This window comes from Calliphora vicina, chromosome 1 (genome assembly GCF_958450345.1).
Source record: "Calliphora vicina chromosome 1, idCalVici1.1, whole genome shotgun sequence".
NCBI classification, from domain to species: domain Eukaryota; kingdom Metazoa; phylum Arthropoda; class Insecta; order Diptera; family Calliphoridae; genus Calliphora; species Calliphora vicina.
Genome location: NC_088780.1, coordinates 120724769 through 120745649, shown reverse-complemented (window position 1 = coordinate 120745649; position 20881 = coordinate 120724769). Strand labels below are relative to the sequence as shown.

The following is a 20881-nucleotide window of genomic DNA, read 5'->3' as shown; positions in this document are numbered from 1 at the left end:
GAAATATTGAATTTGGTGGATATTTTTCGATGGGAGATACCATTTTTCAGCTGCTCGGTAACAGAATTTGCAACTTCGGTGATAATCTTCTTCATATTCAATATTCCTTAAAGAATTGTAAATTGTTAACTAGTAACATGTTTTAACTAACTGTCATTAATGAAATTGATTAAAATTGTTCTTTTTCTAAATAATAATAACAAGTTTATTTAACTTTAAAGAAAATGCGACAAAATTGTGTAATTCAGTTTTTAATTTTTTGATATCCTGGTATTTAAATGCCATTACTTGAAATTAATTTTTTGCTATACTTCACTAATCATGATCTTCATATTGTGTAAAAAATATTGTCAGATTGGTAAATGTTGAGCATAAAAATTCAAATTATAGATATTTCCAAATTTATTTACACATTTGTGTCTCGTACTGTATATCAACGTTGCCGAATCTTTGCTTAATAAAGTGGTCTTGGGGAATTACACAATAAAGGGAATCTGTCCAAAGTTTGATATCATTGTCAGTGAACGTGGCTAATTTGAAGTCAGGCAGTGCATGATTGACGCATTTACAAATACGCAAAAAGTTTATTACCATGTTAGACAAAGATGTTCTTCAACGATGTTCAAAATCATGTATAAGACGAACTCCATGCTTTTCTTGCAACAAAACGTTAGTTTGCAATATTTGTGTTTATCATTCGATTTATTAAACATTTTGCAACACTTACGTACGCGGTTAATAACATCACTTATATACATATGTATATTTTAAGATCATTGCCTTCATCTATTTCAATGTAATCATTATAAATATCATCCTTAATATCACTTTCGACGATCGTTTCAAAATCACATTCTCCATCACATTCAACTCCACTTTAATCTAAGTTAAAATTTTGATTATTTATTGCGATTCTTTTAATATTTCGCCAGCTAAATAACAAATATTTTATTCTGTACCTTTTATTTTGTTTGGTTCAAGTCCTAAGTTAAAAATTTTGAAAGATTTGTTTTTAGAATTGTAACTTCTTGCAGTAATATTTATATATTTTATAGAAGGAGCTATCGGAACACTCATCTACAGTAATCAAAAGTCCCTTTGTCTTTAGTTATTTGTCGAATTTCAGAAACAGTACAATTTTTGTGAGTCATTATTACTTATTTAAATTTGAAATTATGAAAAATTTTAAGCAATTTAATAAATTTAAATATATATATATATATATTCATTTATACGTTTCATTCGATTATTCTACATAAAATTGTTCGAAATTAATCGAACGATCATTAGTCAAATGAATACCCTAGTTTTTACTGATATTGCAATTGAATTTAGCATTACCAGTAAATTTTTACTGATTATTAAAAAATATTGCGGTAATCAGGGAATTTTCACTGATAATGAAATTTAATTAGCATTACTATTAAAATAGTGAAATAAAACAATTCCTTGAGCGAATTTATACTTTTTTACATATTGCTTTGGCGACCAATACGAAAATTTTTACTAATTACTGCAGTAAATTGTTACAGTTAATGAAATTTATTTTGCACTAGCAGAACGCCCCGCCCGGCTTCGCCCGGTAGCTATTTGCTAATGTTAGTTCTTCAAGTTTCTCCAAAAAATTTCTCTTATTAAGAAAAATGAGAAATGGAAATTAAAATTTCCGAACTTTGTTTCTTTACAAACCATCTCCTGAAAATTTCGAATCGAATACAAAAAAAAAATCAGTCAAATCGCTCCAGCCGTTATCACGTGATAACATTACATACATGGACCATTTCATTTTTATATATATATAGATTTACAGTAACAATTTACTGCAGTGTGCCCATGTATGCATATAATGTTCCTTTTTAAAATAATTGAAAATTATCATCTTACCGCATGTATGTTGTTTTTGCTGGCATATTGCTTATTAATGGGCAATTCGGAAACGGGCACATAAAATGCCATGTACGGTATTAAACGTCTTGTACGCTCTGATGCACTTAACTCGGTATCACCCAATAGGGTGAAATTATCCGCCTCATTTCTGGTAATAGTGGCTGATTTTGTATATGGCTGTATCGTCTGGCTATTAAGGCTGATTGTGGTGTAATTTCCATTTGGTATTCCATTTGGATCGACTTTTATGCAAACATAACTATTGATAAAAGCTGCAAAGGAAGACAAAAGATATGGAAATATAATGATAAGTAACAGTTTAATGAAATGTGTAAACTTTTCAAGGTTTTTGTTTTAATTAATTGTAGTAAATGCAAAATAGTTAGTGGAATTTAATAATGCTGTATCTTAAGGAGTTTAATATTATATTTTGTATAATTAGCTAATGTTTTCTCATTTTGTAAAGATTATTTTCCAAATTACTATAATATGATTGTGCCTCAAGTTATAGGGTACGAAGAAAAATATTCACAGATAATACCAAGCATCTTGCTAATTCTTTTCAAACCACTAACCCTTTCACCGTCTGTTTTAATTTAAAATGTTTAATAGATTTGGCTGAGATTGCTAAACATGGGAATTTTGGTTGAAACTTGACAACATTTCAGTCCCGTACACGCCAGCTGATCTTGCATAGGCCGTCAACCAAGGCTGTTGTCTCCAATGGTATATCCGTGCTGAATTTAAAACACCTTTGTCAGTAGGAAGTCGAGTTATTTACAACCGCTTTAAGATATTCATTTCCCGAAATCCCGGAAAATTGTTCGAGAATTTCTGGGAATTATTTTCCTTAATTTTGATGTGATGATGTTTTTTTGAACTTAACTTTCCCTAAAAGAAGCTTAAAGTTCCCAAAGAAATGCAGAAGATTCATACAACAAAAAATATTTAACCCAAATAGACCAAAAACCCAATAGACAAAATCTGTTCCGATCGAAAGTGGAATTATTTTAGTATTTTGATTTTTCACAAAGAGTATTGAGTTTTCTTCAAGTTTTAATTAACATCATTATTTAATTTTTGATTTAATAAGCAAAATATTGCCAATTCAAAATTAAAAAAAAAATATTTATTTTTTGCGAATTGACAGAATTAAGGCAGAACAAAATCCAATGGAAATTGAAGCCATTCCGATACAAATGTCAAATGGTGACAGGTTTGTATACAACCAAAATTAAAAATCGAGTCAGTTTATCTTATTATATTAAATTTTTATTGGATTTTTTATTTGCATTATCTACATTCTTAAAATTTAATAATTTGTTCTAGGCCGGAATTTAAAAATTAATCCCGATTTCCTGGGAAATAAAAAAGTGCGGGGAAAGAAAAACTGTAGTGATAACGTATATAATTTGATTTGAAGTGTTGTTCTGGTAGACATACCTTTGAAAAATGCAAGAGAGGTACAATCTTTTAGGCCGATGTCATTCTTGTCATCTGTTGCGAAGACTCTCTGGGGTCTTTCTATTCACCCTGCTAATCTGTCAACAGCTTAAAATGGAGAGTATCACCTAAGAACCGCTTAACAGGTTCTTAGGTCCACTCATCTTCTTATAACGAAAGCGCTAAACTGGTTGCTGGTGGTAGAGGCTGGTCTAGTAGGGACTCTGGGTACTCCAGGAATACTATTAGGCTTAACATTGAAATGTCGACTAGTGCATAAGGAGAGCTTTCTTTGATATATAATTCTCCACACTTATGACTAATAGGTATCAGTGATGGGATTCGAACATTTATATTTAGTGCCAAATTGATGTATAAATTGTGCCAAAATGGGTTCAATAGTGCCAAAACTACTTTTCACAAAATAAACCGAATTTGTATCCCTTTTAACGCAATTTTTTTTATACAATTTGTTAAAAAGTAATGGTAATTCAATCGAAACATACTACGTCATTTGCTATTAGCCTCTTTGAATTCGTATTTGCAAATGGCATAATATGATTATGATGGCCTCAGCCAGGGTTATGATTAGAAGATTGGAGATTAAACTAAGTTTAATCTGCGGATGTTTTGGGTTGTCGATTATTTTATTAAGGAATTCCTCGACATAAAAATTATAATTTTGATCAAAATGTATCTGGTCGGATTGATAAATTTTCGGAGCCTTTCATTCAATTAGTTTATGTTAACTTTAGCTAATTTTAATATGAATAAATTACGAACCGTGTGGTGAAAAAAGTTCCCAAGAAAAATCTAAATTCCACAACACCACCACAGACAACGTCTTCGGAAAATGAAAGAGATTGGCCCATAATCATAGGCAAAAATAAAGTATATTTTAAATGAATTAAACTCGACTTTACTTAAGAGTGGACTTTAGATCTATCATAGACAAGTTAAAGTATACTTCTGACATTAAAGTCGACTCTAAATATAAAACTAGCTGAAGTTGTTTTTAACTCGTTTAACTTCTATTGTTTACCTTTTTTAGTGTTTGACTATGATTATGGGCCATTAACTGTACGAAATAAAATTTGAAATATTCTTTATTATTTTGATTATTTATAATAAATAAAACTTGCAAATTTTTAATATCTATTTCCGAAATTAATTCAAAAAAATTGTGGCACAAATCCCATCACTGATAGGTATCTCTGGCTTTGCGAACACTACTCTCTTGAAAATATCATGAGAGCATATACCGATAGCACCAAGAGTGATAATAGAGTTGCTTCTTCATTGAAGAATATGGGGTAAAATCGGCTTTCTGGGTACCTGAATTTTTAAGTGCTGTTCATCCAAAAGTTTCAACTAGCTTTGTCATTATCGAATATCTACCCATTTCCAATTGTATTTCAGAAATTTCTAATTATATTTCAGAAGTTTCCATTTACATATATTTCAGAAATTTCTAATTGTTTTTCAGATACTTCCATTTGTATTTTAGACATTTCCATTTGTATTTCAGACTTTTTAATATTGTTTTTCAGAAATTTATATTTGTATTTCAGAAAATTCCATTGATATTGCTATTAGAATTTTCTGAAATACAAATAGAAATTTCTGAAATACAAATAGAAATTTCTGAAAAACAATTGGAAAATTCTGAAATACAATTCGAAATGTCTGAAATACAAATGGAAGTTTCTGAAATACAACAAGAAATTTCTGAAATATAAATGGAAAAGTCTGAAATTCAATTAAAAAATTCTGAAAAATAATTGGAAATGGTATATTGAACTAGGATTATGTTATGCACTTTCTTTCCTTGTTGTTATCTGACCAATTACCGATTGCGATTTTTGATTCTTTTTTTTTTTAATAATTTAGTTTAACTTCGTTGACATTCCTTCGATTTACGGGTAGGTATGAGTACCGATTACTGCCGTAAATAAAATTGTGAGTGTCTTCTGGAAATCTAGGTTAACCCAATAATCCCGGTTGTCTGAATGAGACTGCTGGACATCCTAGAATAGCGCTAATATGTATGCGACCCTGTTCATGTTTAACTATATAGCTAATGAATTACTCAGTTGTGGGTCGATGAGACATTTAATTATTGAATTCCGTCGGAGCAGATGCTGGTATCAACTATTACAGGACACTATATTATAGGAATGGCTACTGTACAGATTCTCCACTTGACCACATAAGGAAACGTATATTTGGTGTCCACTCATCTCATCTACTTCTACTCTGCTTTTGGGATCAGTTTTGTATGAACTCAAGTAAGAGTGGCTGCAATCGGAACCTAACCTCACCTTGGCATCGTAGTCGATGGAACCCAAATTGAGAGTGTGAATTATCCGAATGTGTTGGGGATAATTTTTTTTACCTCTCAGCTAATGAAACAGATATTATGTATAATTTTTGAAGGGAAATCAAGGTTCTCAAAACGAATTCCTCGACAACACACTTTACCACCTGTCAAAGGCGATAATGACCAATTATGGCGCCGTAGACGATAGAATTAAAATGCTGCTGTTTAATAAAAATATCTATTAGTGAAATTATCTCTGGTATAAATGCAATCTTATAACTTTCGCATTTACATATTTATTATATGAAATTCAGTACAGGTGTCTCTTTTGAAAATTTGTCAAAATTTTTACAAACATAATTTTTTGAAAGAACAATTAAAAATTTATTTTATTCATTTGTTTTTTTGTATAAAATTCTTTCGACTTTGAATTTTCAAGAATTTTTCGTAGTTTTTTTTTATAATTTTATTTTAATACAAAACGGTCAACTCATTCTTCTGATCTAAACTTTTGAGTGTAAATTCCAAACTGTCAGCTAAAATAACAGCTTCAGATGCAATTAGACAAAATTTCAAAACAGTATAGAAAATTCCAAAAACAACAACAACAACATCAGCAATAATGTCAACAAAATCTACAAGCGGCTCTCACAGTCACAGACAATTGAGCACACGCACTTCCGATATCGATGCATTGGCACAGCGAGGCTATAATGTTGGTTCTAAAATCGGAGAAGGTTCGTATGCCACGGTCATTACGGCCGGCTATGCCGATGACACTGGCAATGGTATACATTTGGCCTGTAAGATTATCGACAAGGCCAAGGCTCCTTCGGATTTTGTCAACAAGTTTTTCCCCCGTGAATTGGAGATTTTAACTAAAATCGATCATCCCAATATTATACAAATTCATAGTATTTTGCAAAGAGGTCCCAAGATTTTCATATTCATGCGTTATGCCGAGAATGGCGACCTGCTGACCTACATCAAGAAAAACGGCCCGGTGGAGGAGCTACAAGCCAAAGCCTGGTTTTTGCAAATGGCCAAGGCCCTCAAGTATTTACATTCGCATGAAATTGCCCATCGTGATCTCAAGTGTGAGAATATATTGCTCTCGAAACGCCTTAATATCAAACTGGCCGATTTTGGTTTTGCCCGCTATTGTTGTGATGAGGCAGGTCGTGAAATTAAATCGGAAACGTATTGTGGTTCGGCAGCCTATGCTGCTCCCGAAGTTGTTGGCGGTCATCCCTATGATCCGAAATTAGCGGATGCTTGGTCTTTGGGTGTCATTCTTTTCATTATGCTCAATGCTAAAATGCCCTTTGATGACAGTAATTTAAGTAAATTACTTGAATTTCAACGTGGTAAAAAATACGCCTTTCGTCGTAAACTGCAAGATAAAATTTCAGCTCAAGCTAAGGCCACAGTGGCGGTGCTGTTGGAACCAGAACCTCATGTTCGCTGGAATTTAAAAGAAATTCTCAACTGCAGTTGGCTGCGTACCGAGGAGGATGAGGCGTTGCTTTAATTTTGTTATTGAAGATAAAAAAGATTATTCTTTGAACATCTTTTAAAATTTGTTAGTGTTTTGAAAAACAAAAAGTGTGAGTTTTCAGAATTTTGTGAAATTATAGTTCTTTGAAAATTGTTAAAGGAAAACTTGTTTTATTATTCGGTTTTAAGATTTTCGGTTTTAATATTAGCGCTATTTATTGGGACAAAACTATCTCAATAAAATAGATATTTTTATTAATAGATAAAAACTGATTTCATACAAATAATGCTGATATACATTAGAGTGTCCCTTAAAAGCCAAAACATTTTTTTTGGGGAATTTTTGCGGGTACCCTCTATTTTTTATATATACTAGGGTGGTTTTAAAAAATCGATGTCGGATTTTTTTTGGGGGGGCACCCCCATAAAATGTTTAATTTTGTTAGATTTTAAGATTGCCAAAGTCTGAGCATGATTGAAAGATGTTAACACGTGCCACTGGGGCCTCAAAGTTTTGAAAATCTCGATTTTTTGTCAGTTTGGCGACTTGTTTTTGTTGCTCATCCTTTTTAAGTAATTGGTTGTAATCTGTGATGAGCTTGACTCCTCGCTATTGTTTAGAATGTAAAATATTGTAAACAGTATGGCCTTTAATTTGATGTATTACACGATGTATCGCCGTTCCAGAGATATGGGTCGCCAAACTGCCAAAAAATCGAGATTTCAAAACTTTGAGGACCCAGTGTCACGGGAAGATGTTAATCTTCCAATTGTGCTCAAACTTTGGCTATCCTAAACTCTGACAGAAAGAAACATTTTAGGGGGGTGCCCCCAAACAAATTCTAAAAATTTTGTTTTACCCTATGAGATAAAACCACCCTAATACCTGACATAAAAAAATTAACGGTATACCGTAGCAAACATATTTAAATGAAATGGGATTCCAAAGTACAAGTATTTGTCCATAAAAAGCAATAATAATACAAATAACGCATCTTCGCATTTTTTTTAATAGTTAAATATGAAATTTTGTCTTTCTATCATGATTGCAACCCGTGCCGATTTGCGATTTAGTTTTGAGGTACTTTTACAAGGGGGAAAAATGCAATTTAATTTAAAATAATCCAAATGACCCTGAACTTCTAAAATCACGAACGACAAAGTCATTTTGACTCCAAGTGCTATTAAGGGTTAATTTCCACTTTTGTGTTGTTATTGTAAATACTAGACTTCATTTTATATTTTTCTTAAGTTTCATCAAAATCGGCCCAAAAATATATAATATTTCGCTATCTTTCCATTGGAAATTCCAAATATTGAAAAATTTGACCCTTGACCTTCAGGATTTAAGGGTTAACGTTTTCCGATTTTAGAAAAACTTTCGGACTATGTTTAGAATTACCTGGACTATAATATTCTGAACAGATTTTACTTAAAATTAATAACAGTAAGGAAATTGGGCTCATTCGCCAAAATATGGCCAAAAAATTAGTTTGTCCCCTTTTACAATGCAGAAATTTTTCTCATTCTCTTTTGAACTTGCCTAAACCTTTTACAACCGCGAAATTAATATACAGACAGAAATTTGTCGTTTCCTTTTTTCTTTCTTTTTCGTTGTTGATGCGTATGAATATTTGCATTGTGAAATGCATTTAAACATTGATGTGAGAAAAACAAGTAAGAAAGTATGGTCGGTCAAGCCCGACCATATAATACCCTACACTAAGTAAAAGAACAACATTTTTCTTTTAAAATTTCAATGATTTATATTTTTGAGCGATTTTTGGAAGTGGGCCTTGTATGGGGGCTATGACCAATTATGGACCGATCACCATAAAATTGGGTCGTGTGATTTATGTCTATATGAATGTTTACTATGTTGAATTTTGTGTGTATACCAACATTTTTAAGCGATTTATGCACGTTAAAGTGATTTTCGGAAGCGGGTCTATATGGGAGCTATGACAAGGTTTACATGGACAGCCAGCCAACCAGACGGACGGACGGACATCATGACAACATGATTCTAAGTCGATCGGTATACTTTAAGGTGGGTGTTAGATTAATATTTTTGGGCGTTACAAACATCTGTACAAACGCATTATACACTCCCCACTATGGTGGTGTAGAGTATAATTATACGAAGCAACAACATGAAAATTGCGAAGAGTGGAGAAGAGAAACAGAAAATGTCTAGTACAGATGGTCGTGTACTACACACTCTACCTCTTCAACCCCTCGCCAACAAACTTCGTCTGTCTGCCTTTCAATTTCTGCATTGTAAAAGGGGACCTTTTCTCGAAAATCGCAAAATCTATATCGCAGGTACGGAAAAACTATAGGAGGTATTGTCATACTTTTTTCACATTTTTATTCCCTATTATGTTTTCAATAAACCCTTATGTGATGATCAAAAAATTCTAAAATTTGTTTAACAAAATTTTAAAATGGAGTTTTGAAACTGGCGTTAAAAATTTTTTATTTTTTTGGTCAAACCTGCGAATGGGTTAACGGTTTCCTACTAAGACAAAAACTCATATACAAGTAAATATGGATATATTTTAAGTAAAAATGTGCTTTTATTTTAATATTTCTCAAAATATGTTAATTTTGTTCCTACATTTCTTGTTCTTGTGGCCTGAGCCACATTAAGGCCTGGCGAATTTTTAATAACTTTAACATTTTTTAACCCATTTTTGTCTTTTATAACTCATTAGAACGACAATTACGTACACATTTCGATTATTTTAAATTAAATTTCAAAAGTAATTTTTTAATGGCAAAATTTTTAAGAAAACTGAAAAAATTGCATATTTTCCACCTGAAAATGCACCTCAAAACTGTTGGTAGTATTTCAGGTCATTACGAAAGTATTCAGCGGGTACCGTTTCAACGTAATTCTAAGGGACACTCTAATATACATACTTCTCATACAGTTTATTTTCTTAAGTATACTGGCCTCACATATAACCTAAAGTGAAGTCAATTGTCTCTAAGTAACCTAGACGTTTATTTTTTAGTGCACTTTATAAAGTAGTTATGTAACCGTAGGTCAATTATTGACCGATCCGCACAAAATTTGTAGGTGTGATTTATTTTTGTATAAAACTTATTTATGGCGAAATTTGGTGTGGATACCATCTATGACCGATAAAGTCCTATTTCTGGGAACATTTGTATGGGGGCTAGGAGAAATATTGGCCGATAGATAGGCTTCTTCCTGAAAATTGTGTTCTGTACTTTGCTCTTTACATGGACAGACAGCTAGCCAGCCAGCCAGACGGACGGACATTGTTAAATTGACTCAAAAAGTGATTCTGAGAAATTCTATGGGATTCTATGGGAAAAATCATTTTATAGTTTTTAATAAAAAAACTTAAAAATAACTCAAATAACTTAAAATTTATTTATTCTTTTTTGTTAATTAACTTCCGTGTTAAATTAAGTATTATAAATTAATTTTTAATAATTTTCAGTAGCAAACTTAGTTATAGTTTTCAAATTCAACCTATTATGACTGAATTTTAATAATTTTTTATGCGGAAATAGCATTTACTCAAAGTGATTGCCAAAACTAAAAATAAATTTTATTAATTATTTGAAAATTTCAATAATTTCTACACAAAATTCCTATATAAAGGTATTGTTTGTTTAAAAATGAGATCACATCTAACAAACACATTTAAAATTATCCAATTGATTGCATTTTTCAAAGCAATCAATAATAACAAATTAAACAAAGATCTAAAAGGAAATAATAGACATAACATGAATTAGTGATGTCTTATGTTTGAGATATTTCTTGTTTCCATTCCATTTTCTATGAGATCAGAAACATAAATTCTTTTTGAAAAAACCCATTCAAAAAAAAGGCATTAATAAATTACCAAAAATGGTAAGAGCAACAAAATCATTTAAAAGTAGAAACATTAGAGTGACAAACATGTGTTCGAACGTTTGCTAAAGAAAAAGATATAAGTCAGCTTAACTAAACTAACTATAGTTTAGTTTAACTTACTTAAACCACAACAACAATTGTGAATAGTAACAATGGTTCATTTTAATCTTTAGCCACAAATGGTTGCAATTCACATTTTTGCTTTTTTAATAGTCAAGATTAATGGCCGAAACATGAATTTCATACTACATTCATAGACACTCACTTTGGGCAACATCAAGACGATCTGCATTAATATGTACTCAGTCAGTCAGCCTGTCGTTCGTACGTATGAATGAATGAATGAATGACTATAATTTCAAATTCAATTAACTAAGATTTTAAAAGACATTTCATTACACTTATTCTTAATGTAAGAGATATGTATTTGTGTTGTATTGTGTACATAAAAAGCTGGCATTAAAAACAAACAAAAATAAAAACGAAACATTTTGGAAACTTATAGTTTTTATACCCAGTCATTAGCTGAAGCACCCACATTTAACACTCACTCGCTTACTCACCAGACCTCAACTCATGCAGCATTGCCTCAAGTCATGTTTGTTGCCTTTAAGAGTTTGTCGGCTGCTGCTAATGGTGGTGGCATGTGTTCGCCACACAATTTTAGCTTCCAAAATTATGTGTGTTTCGAGCTAAGTATGCAACATAAATGGTAGTTGCATTAAAATAATATTTGTTTAATATTGAAATCATGACAAGAGACGTGTTTTGTTTTGTATTCGTTAGTTTTTACCTTGAGTAAAAGATAACATTTTTAAGGGATATTCATAGGAAACTGCAATTGTAAGGAATTATTTATACTAGAATCGCCTGGTGGCCGAAATTCGACCACTTTTAAAACTATTTTTACCACTTATATGGAAAGAATTTTTAAATATTTTTTTATATTCTCCAAATCTACAGGAAAAAACCTTTTAAACCATATATTATTCATCAATATTGGTGGACAATAACATACTTAAAAGTGTACCACAAAAAAATGTGTGGCCTATTTATATATAAGATATGTAGTTGTTTCCAACAAAATATAAATATTCGAGTTAGTCCGAAACTTTTTGAATGTTCCTACAATTTCAGAATTAGTTTAGTGCTTTAAATTTTTGAGCAGCTTTCAATAAATTTTTCAGCTGCTTTACAGCTTTATCTTAACATGTAGGTCTTTGGTTCTATACTATCATCTGCCTTCATCTTGGAATACTGACCGAAAGCCAATGTTTGACCTAATTTAAAATCGAATCAATATTCTTAACCAGTCGATTTTCGAAAAATGGCATCACAATTAACAACATACATTTGATATCTTTACCACAGAGCTGTCTTCGATCTTTGGAATATGTTTGTTAATGGGCGAAACTTATAATAGAGGATTCGACGAGTTAAACGCTTCGGCTCTCGTTCGGCTAGCGACTAATTATTTGTAAATACAGCCTATGTATGGAATCCGAGGAGATAAATTCTTCAGCTTTCGTCGACTAACTACAACTTATTGACTATACTAGCTAATGAGTACAATCCGACGAGATAAATGCTTCGGCTCTCAGTCGGCTAACTACGACGACGGATTATCCATGCAGGTTAGTGCTCTGGATCACTTTCTGAGTCGATTAAGCGTCGGTATGTCTTTCTGTCTGTCTCTGTTTATCCCTCCATGTAAACCTTGTAATCAAACTACTAAAGATAATTCGACAACATTTGGCACAGACTTATATTGCCCAAAGCCAATTGAATTTGGTTAAAATCGGTCCATTATTTATCCTAGCCCTCATAAACTCCCCTATCTGAAAATAAATAAGCTCTCATAAATGTCAAACCAAATTCTACGAATAAATATCTTAAAAATGTTGATATTCAAATAAGATTCAATTCAAAAGAATAATCATCAACTCAGTGTAGGGTACGATACTTTCTTACTTGTTTTCTATAAAAAAAACCGCTGAATGATAGAATCCTATGTTAATTTGCATTTTTGTTTGAATAGCCTTAATGTTTTGCAATAGTAATTAAACATTTTAAGAGAAAATATTTAATATCTGAAGACCAACCTAATGAGATAAACGCATTAGAAATGTGTACCTCCTATTATTTAAACACAAGGATACACAGTTGGTCTCTGTTCAAGACCACAAACCATTGAAATAATGATTTGTTTTAGTGTTTCCTTCTTATGTTAACCAGTTAAATCGAATGACTTAAAACTTTGAAACTTTCTTTTTATCATTGTAGTCGTACAAGCAAGTATAAATACGCACAGTGGAAAATGCTAGAAAAATGTGAGACATTACAATATTGAACATCCAAGTGGATGTTCTGATATTCTTAGAATACTCTGTTGGGGTACCACTGTGATACATTACGTTTAGTACCTCAAAAATCTTTGTAGCTTAGGTGAAACAAGAAAATGCAACAAGAAACAACATAATTTTAAATGGTTCTCTAAAGTGTATTCAATATTTGGTATTTATATCTTAAGTTTTCTATACAAAATGCGACAAATAGACTACATTGTAGGTATGTAGTTAGTAGGGTATTCAATTAATCGGGTTTCTGGTTTAATCGGTTAACCGAGCAAATAATTAATCGGGGTTTAGATTTATTCGGTTAATAATCGGTTAATTTATTCGATTAACCAATTAATACCTATTTTAATTTTAAATTGAAAATACAACCACGAATTTTGTGTACATAAACATAAAAAAACAAACAAAACAACAATTCAACCAAAATATAATAGCAAATATGGTATTTGAGATCCTTTTTGTATACACATTTGAATTTTTTTACGATTTTAGTGAGATCTTCTGAAATAATCTTTTATAAAACGAATATAATTTAATTTTTTTCCTTTTAAACGATTTTTTTCTTGACTTGGAAAAAACTCTGGGCATATAAATGCAAACAAAGTTTTAAATACATGTAAATTAAATATGTCAGTTGTTATTCTCACTAAACATTTTTCTTGGATGTTCGAAAAAATATATAATTTTAATTTGAAATTTGTAATTGAATTGAATTGGAAAAATAAATACAAAGAAATATGTTAAACTGCAAAAAAAAAGAATTTCGGTTAATCGGTTAATCGAATTTGTTTCGGTTTATTTGTTATTTGAAAATCGGCAATTTTAAATTATTCGAACAGTTAACCTTCCAAAATTAATCGGTTAACCGATTAACGGTTAATCGATTGAATACCCTAGTAGTTAGCATACTTATGTATGTTATTAGTTCCCATATGTTGCTAGATCTCATAGTATTTATGTATGTGGTGTGGCATCACACCAAAGTTTTCCTAATAAAATGGCAAATTTAAAACTTGTGAATGTTATTTTCTTAATTAAGTATTATATACACATGGTTAGTACTTTGGTATTAGATTTGAAAACCTCTCTTATGTAAAATATCTTTTATGATGATATTCTTACAAATTTGTTGTAGAGTCAGATCATCATCTTATTGATAGTAATCGCACCAGAAGATGGCAAGCAGGTATTATCGTACTTGGAATTGGTTTGAATTAAAATACACACAACATTTTTGAAAGTATCATCGATTTTAAAACTTTGTTGCCAACATAGGTTTGTAGGTTTTGTGTTGCTTCGTACATATGAGAGTATTGAAAATATGTTGTGTGTGTTTTAATATTATTAAATATTATATTTTACAATTTATTGAATAGTTATGGTTATTGTGGTTAATGGAAAAGTTTATTTCGCATAAAAATTGAGAAAAAAAATTGGTTTAAGTGTGGGATTGCTAATTGAATGAATCGTATTGAATTATCTTAATAATAAGAGAAAAATATCAAACAACTTTATGCAAGATGAAAAAAATGCTCCGAGAGTTTTTTTCCCTTTTCTTTTTTTTAACATAGAATTTGAATAGGAAAAATCAGAAAAGGGAAAAAACTCCCGGGAATTTTTTTTATAATTGGGCTGATATCATACATTTTTATTCTTTAGATTGTTATATTTTTATAGATCAGGGGAAAGTGAATTCTACGTCTTTAGCACTATTTTATCGAAATTTTCCATGACCATCACCAGTAAGTAGTACGGTCTAATAATGCCTCAATTCAAAAAATCGCACCAAACAGTGACACATTGTGGTTACATTTGTTTGTGGATAATCACAAATTCCGCAATTTTAACGATTAACAACCAAAGACATCTAGGTGAAAATGTATTTCATTGCTTAGGTTTCCGGGTTCCATTATTTGCTCTCTCTTTGTTCGTTCGACCAGTATTCACAATGTCTCGTGGAGGAGCACTAGGCAATTCTTCCACTGAGACTTGCCAAACAAGATTGGCGTCCTTAGCGTCATGTGGACGACCACCGATAGATCGACTCTATTGGATCCCGTTGTCCTCATAGGTAGGAGCTGATCCCTCTGCAATTTGACTGTGAGATCAGAGAGAGTGGTACAAGTTACTCCAAGAGAGTCTATCGACATCTAGAAGCTCGTCCATATCTTGTTCCCTAACCTGACTTTCTGTTGATAGAATCGAAAAATTCTATGTGTACAACCGAATCATTTGATTGACAACAAATTCGGTTGCTACTACGAATCTGTTTTCTCTGTGTACTTATTATATTGAACAGATATGTTCAAGTTAATAATTATTTAATCTCTAAAATTATATTTGTTGTTTCTATAATTTTTTTTAGCCAAAGTCAAAATTACTAATCTTAGAGATTTTGTTGCATCTTCGGTCAATTTTTTAATTGAAGTAACACACATTTTCCGAATCTAATTAATATTTCTAATTTACCATTAAGTGATTTTCAAATGTTTTATAACAATTAAAATAATTTGCTTCACTTCGTACAATCTCTGCCCTATTTCTATGGTACCTCTTAATATCTTTATATTCGAATGGAAATTTAGGATATCGGTCCAGAAGACAATTATTTTCTGAAACTTTTTAAACTCTAGAAATCTTCTATCTTGATAAGTTGTTAGGAAAATATCTGGAAGAAAAACTAAGCATGGATTAGAATAAGGATTTGGATATGTAAAAACTAAAACATTACCAATTTCACTTCTGGATAAAAAAAGTTACAAACCTAAACGCTCTTCTTATATAATTGAGGAATTGAAATTTTCAAAATTTTGATATTTATCATACATACTAGCCTAGATTTTCCGCAACCACCGATCAAAGCATTTGAACAAATCAAATAAATTTTACTTGACATCAAAAAAAAAAAAACGTTTTTCGCTAAAAACTGTTTATATACTAAACTAAAGTATAACAAAAGCATTATGCTTAAAAATCCATATGGTCTAAGAGGTTGCATAAACAATTTAGTTGATTTCCACGAAAAGTTTAAACAACAAAACAACAAAACAAAAAAACTTGTCTCTTTAAAATGTTAAGTGTTGGTGGCGGCTGCCGCCACCGCACCAACTTTAATGGTGACCAATGGACTTTTCAAAAGTATAACAAAGCTGAGTACTACTCAGGCATATATGACTGACTAAATGAATGAATAGTTAAATACTAAAACCAGGTTCCATTAGAGAACAACCTCATCATGGACTAGTTTTTTTATGTCCACCATTAAAAAAGATGGTGGGTATATTGATTTTGTCCTTCCGTTTGTAACACATCGAAATGTAACAGCTTAAACTTTACAATATATTAATCTGGGGGTTCTGCATCGTGATCAATGCCAAGAAATTGTGCTACTTCAACGGGGTTGGTCCACAAATCCATTGGACTAAGTGAAGTTGGATTGGCTGGGCAGTTGAATATGTGAGGGTATCATGGGTACCCTGACCTGACATTTAGGACATGCATTTGGGACAGCACGGTCTATGGGGGACCAGTAGACATTGAGCTTGTTGCTCCATCGCGACCTCAGTTGCGCCAGAGCTACTCTTGTTTTCTGCGGTAGGTTTTTCTCCGAGTCTAGTATGAATCTCTGTTGGTTTGGTATTGAAAATGAGCAATATCCATGATTTCACCCTTGCCCCCATACAAATGTCCCCCCGGAATATAGCAGTCCTGATAAAATTTTGCACAAATTAGTTCTAGGTACTCCGAAATTATACTGTAAAGTATGGGGAATATCGGGCAACATTCGCCCCTTGTCCTCGTACAAGGTCCCCCCAGAAAATGAGTTGAGCGTTCATAATTGTCTTATAATAATTAATAACGTGATGAAATTGGAAATAAACAACTTTAACCTTTCTACCAACTTTTGTGAGGATCGGTCCATAATGGACCCCATATCCGAAAAATATTTTCGATGGTGGGTATTCAATATTCGGCACAGCCGAATATAACACTCTTACTTGTTATTTTTCGGTTTGGCCATAAACAAGTGTGGTTTACACAAAAAAAAAACAAGATAATAAAGCCTCTGTACAGAAAAAAATATCAATAAAACACTTGAGAGGAGCAGGAGTTTATTTAAAATCTAAATAAATATAAATTCTGATTAAGCATTTCGTTGTATGTTATACATAGTAGTGGTGGCATATTCAAATATTTAGATGTGTCCATAAAGTTATAATGCCAACACAAAAATATTTATGCGGTATGTTGCACTTAAAATTGGGGCCAACATTAGTTGTTGCATGTATACATGCAATTTTTGTATTTATTTTTGAAACTTGCAAAAACAAAAACAATAGCAACTCTTTGGAGTTTTGCTACCATACATTTGTACGTAAATTCAAACTACATACTACCACTACCGACTGACTGCCTACCAACTTGCAGCAGCAAAACCTTAGTAGTGATTATATTTAACTGATGATGGTGACGACGCATTCAAGTTATTTCGGTATTAGATAAATAAATATGATGTTGCATGTTTTCTATTCTTTGCTGTCTGTATTGTATTGTGTTGTTGCTGTGGTTTATTTTGGAGTCTGTGTCAGATCAAGTCTACAGATACATCATCATCATCAGCACCATCACCATACGATTTATTTATTTTGAATGTTTAAAATTGAAATATATAGATACTTTTGTCGTTGTATTTCCCTTATTATTGTGGTTTGCTTTATTCAATGAAGCATGCAACACCAAATTACAAACATCATATAGATTGGTTGCAAATATGTACAGCAAATTCTGCATGCTTATAATAATAAATAAATACCGCATCATGCTTTCTACTTTTGTTCCTCTCTTCTAATATAATGACATCTACTATAAATTTGCAATAATGGTGCGAGTAGGCTGAATAAATTTTAAAAATGTTAATGGATTTTATTTTGAGTTTTAATCAGGTGTGACCAATATAAAATATATATGCTCTAAGAGAGCTTGTTAGGTTTACTTTAAATTACTTAAAATTGTCTTAAATTATCTCATCATTGTTCAGAAGTTTGGACAACATTGTTGAGCAACTTTTTTAGAACTAAATTTTTAAATATTAAAGGTAAAACAATAAAATAATAAAATCCCACAAAGTATATATACAGTATTGGCCATAAATGAATTTTTTCCATATGGTAGTTTTTTGTATAAAATCAAAGTTTTAAATATCTATTATGTATTATTTTCATTTGTTAATATGTTTAGTATTGATAAACAAATACTTTCAAAGTTAACCTTTCTATAAGAGGTAACTTAAAGTCAAAAAGTATTTTAAAGTAGAAAATGAAACGGACAAAACTAAAGCACCCCTTCAAGGATATACTATAAAAAAAATTTAAGTTAATTTTTTGTTGCAAATCCTTTGTTTTGGATGGCACAAGAACATCTCTTGGCATAGAAGATAATATGTTTTTATGGCGTTTTTAGATATTTCTTCCCAGGCTATTTTAACGACATGAAATAAATCGTGAAAATTTCCGATCCTTATTTCAACAATTTTCACGATTTATTTTCATATTAACAATGTGCCACAAGTTCTCAATAGGATTGAGATCGGGAGATTGACCAGGCCAATGAAGAACTTGAATCTTATTGCTCTGTAGCCAAGTCTTACAAACTTTGGAGGGGTGCTTAGGATCGTTATCCTGTTGGAAGCTCCCTATAATTGGCATCTCTTCACTGGCATAAGGCAACATTACAGCTTTCAATACATCACGGTACATGAACCGATCCATAATCCCATAAATTTTATGATTTGGCCCAAATCCTTTACCAGAAAAGCAACCCCAGACCATTACATTGCCACCTCCATGTTTAATTGTTCCTTTGAAATACTTAGGATTCAGTCTTTCTCCTTTTGGTCTGCGTACACGCCTTATTCCAGCGGAATTTTTTAAGTTGTATTTAGATTCGTCAGGGAACAGTACTGTGTTTCATTTTTGGACAATCCAGTCGATGTGGGCTTTGGCCAATTTAAGTCTAGCTTTCTTGTTCTTAGCTGACAGAAATGTTTTTCTAGCTGGTCGTCAGCTGAATAATCGGGCTTCTACTACTCTTCTACGGATTGTTCTTTCGCTAACGCATAATCTTAAACTTGTTCGTACTTGAATAGCTGATGCTGTAGGATCTTTTTGTATTGCTCTTTTGATCAAGGAATCATAATATCGTGTTTTTTTCGCGAACGACCTCCAGAATGCACCGGAGTTTTTCGACCAGTCTTAAAAAATTTTGAAACGAGCCTGGAAATAACTGATCTGTTAATTGAATATTTTTTACTAAATTCATGTAGTGATAAGCCCGTCTTCCAGTCTTCAATAACTTTAATTTTCAATTTACTGGAGTACTTGTTCCTTGTCATTGTTTTTTTCACAATAAACTGTATAAAACTTAAATTTTGCACACTACGTCTTCCTATATTTTTATCTTTTGGAATTTTTAAGTCAATTCATTGTGATTCCCGATAATTCACATTGCAAATATGCAGTACGGAGTCAAATATTTAAACATCTTATAAGAGGGTGCTTTTGTTTTGTCCGTTGCTTTTTGAGTTTTTATATGATTTATCATTTAAATTAATTTTTAATAAAATTATCTTTTACTAAATGAGTATTAAATGAACATTAACAATATTAGTTAATAAAATATATACAAAATACATCCCAAAAAGCCGTTTTTATCAAAAAAATTATGATTTGAAAAAATCCATTGAGGGGGTGCTTTAGTTATGGCCAATACTGTATATGTATATAAATAACTTACATACATGATTCATACATCAATATATCGGAAATTCTTCCGGCTCGGTTCCTATTTAAAATCGACCCACAATTGGCTGATATATAAGGAAAACCCAGGACAACATCGATTTTTGATCTATATCTGGATTACTAAGTCATTAATATAGACAATATGGATCCAATAATAGATATTTCATAGATTTGCAACTGCGTATATAAAACCAAAGTAAGTCGGACCTACAATTGGTCAAAATCGGGTAAACTATTTTTTACCCCGAATTTTTTTTGTAATATAAAATCTTTTTCACAAATAAATTAAATTTTTTATACCCTTCACCATGAGTGGCAAGGGTATATATAAGTTTGTCATTCCGTTTGAAATTTCCACATTTTTCATTTGCGACCTCATAAAGTATATACATATATTCTGGATCGTTATAGATAGCGGAATCGATATAGCCATGTCCGTCTGTGTGTTGAAATCAACTTTCCGAAGCCCCCAAATAACTTACATACACGATTCATACATCAATATCTCCGAAATCGGTCCACAAATGGCTGAGATATAAGGAAAAAACTAGGACAACCTCGATTTTTTACCTATTTTTGACCTATATCTGGATTACTAAGTCATTAATATAGACAATATGGATATCTAATAGATATTTCAATGACCTTTGCAACGACGTATATAAGACCATAGTAAGTT

General features: G+C 31.6%; 3 protein-coding genes across 4 annotated transcripts in view; 2 read left to right on the top strand and 1 right to left on the bottom strand.

The window, feature by feature from the left end:
- qin overlaps nt 1-20881 on the top strand; it is a 223432-nt gene that overhangs the window by 29464 nt on the left and 173087 nt on the right. The window lies entirely within an intron of this gene.
- LOC135948916 (uncharacterized) overlaps nt 1-20881 on the bottom strand; it is a 108540-nt gene that overhangs the window by 20208 nt on the left and 67451 nt on the right. Inside the window, exon 2 of the mRNA XM_065498367.1 lies at nt 1885-2159. Within this exon, the coding sequence (XP_065354439.1) occupies nt 1885-2159 (275 nt within the window). The remainder of the gene's footprint in view (nt 1-1884; nt 2160-20881) is intronic.
- Nucleotides 6016-7313, top strand: Tssk (Testis-specific serine/threonine kinase). The gene has a single exon (XM_065506987.1). It carries the CDS (start codon nt 6273-6275, stop codon nt 7179-7181), a length of 909 nt encoding a protein of 302 aa, XP_065363059.1. The 5' UTR covers nt 6016-6272; the 3' UTR covers nt 7182-7313.

Excerpts from the sequence above, each read along its gene's own strand:
- Tssk (XM_065506987.1), top strand. The coding sequence starts at position 6,273 with ATGTCAACAAAATCTACAAGCGGCTCTCACAGTCACAGACAATTGAGC.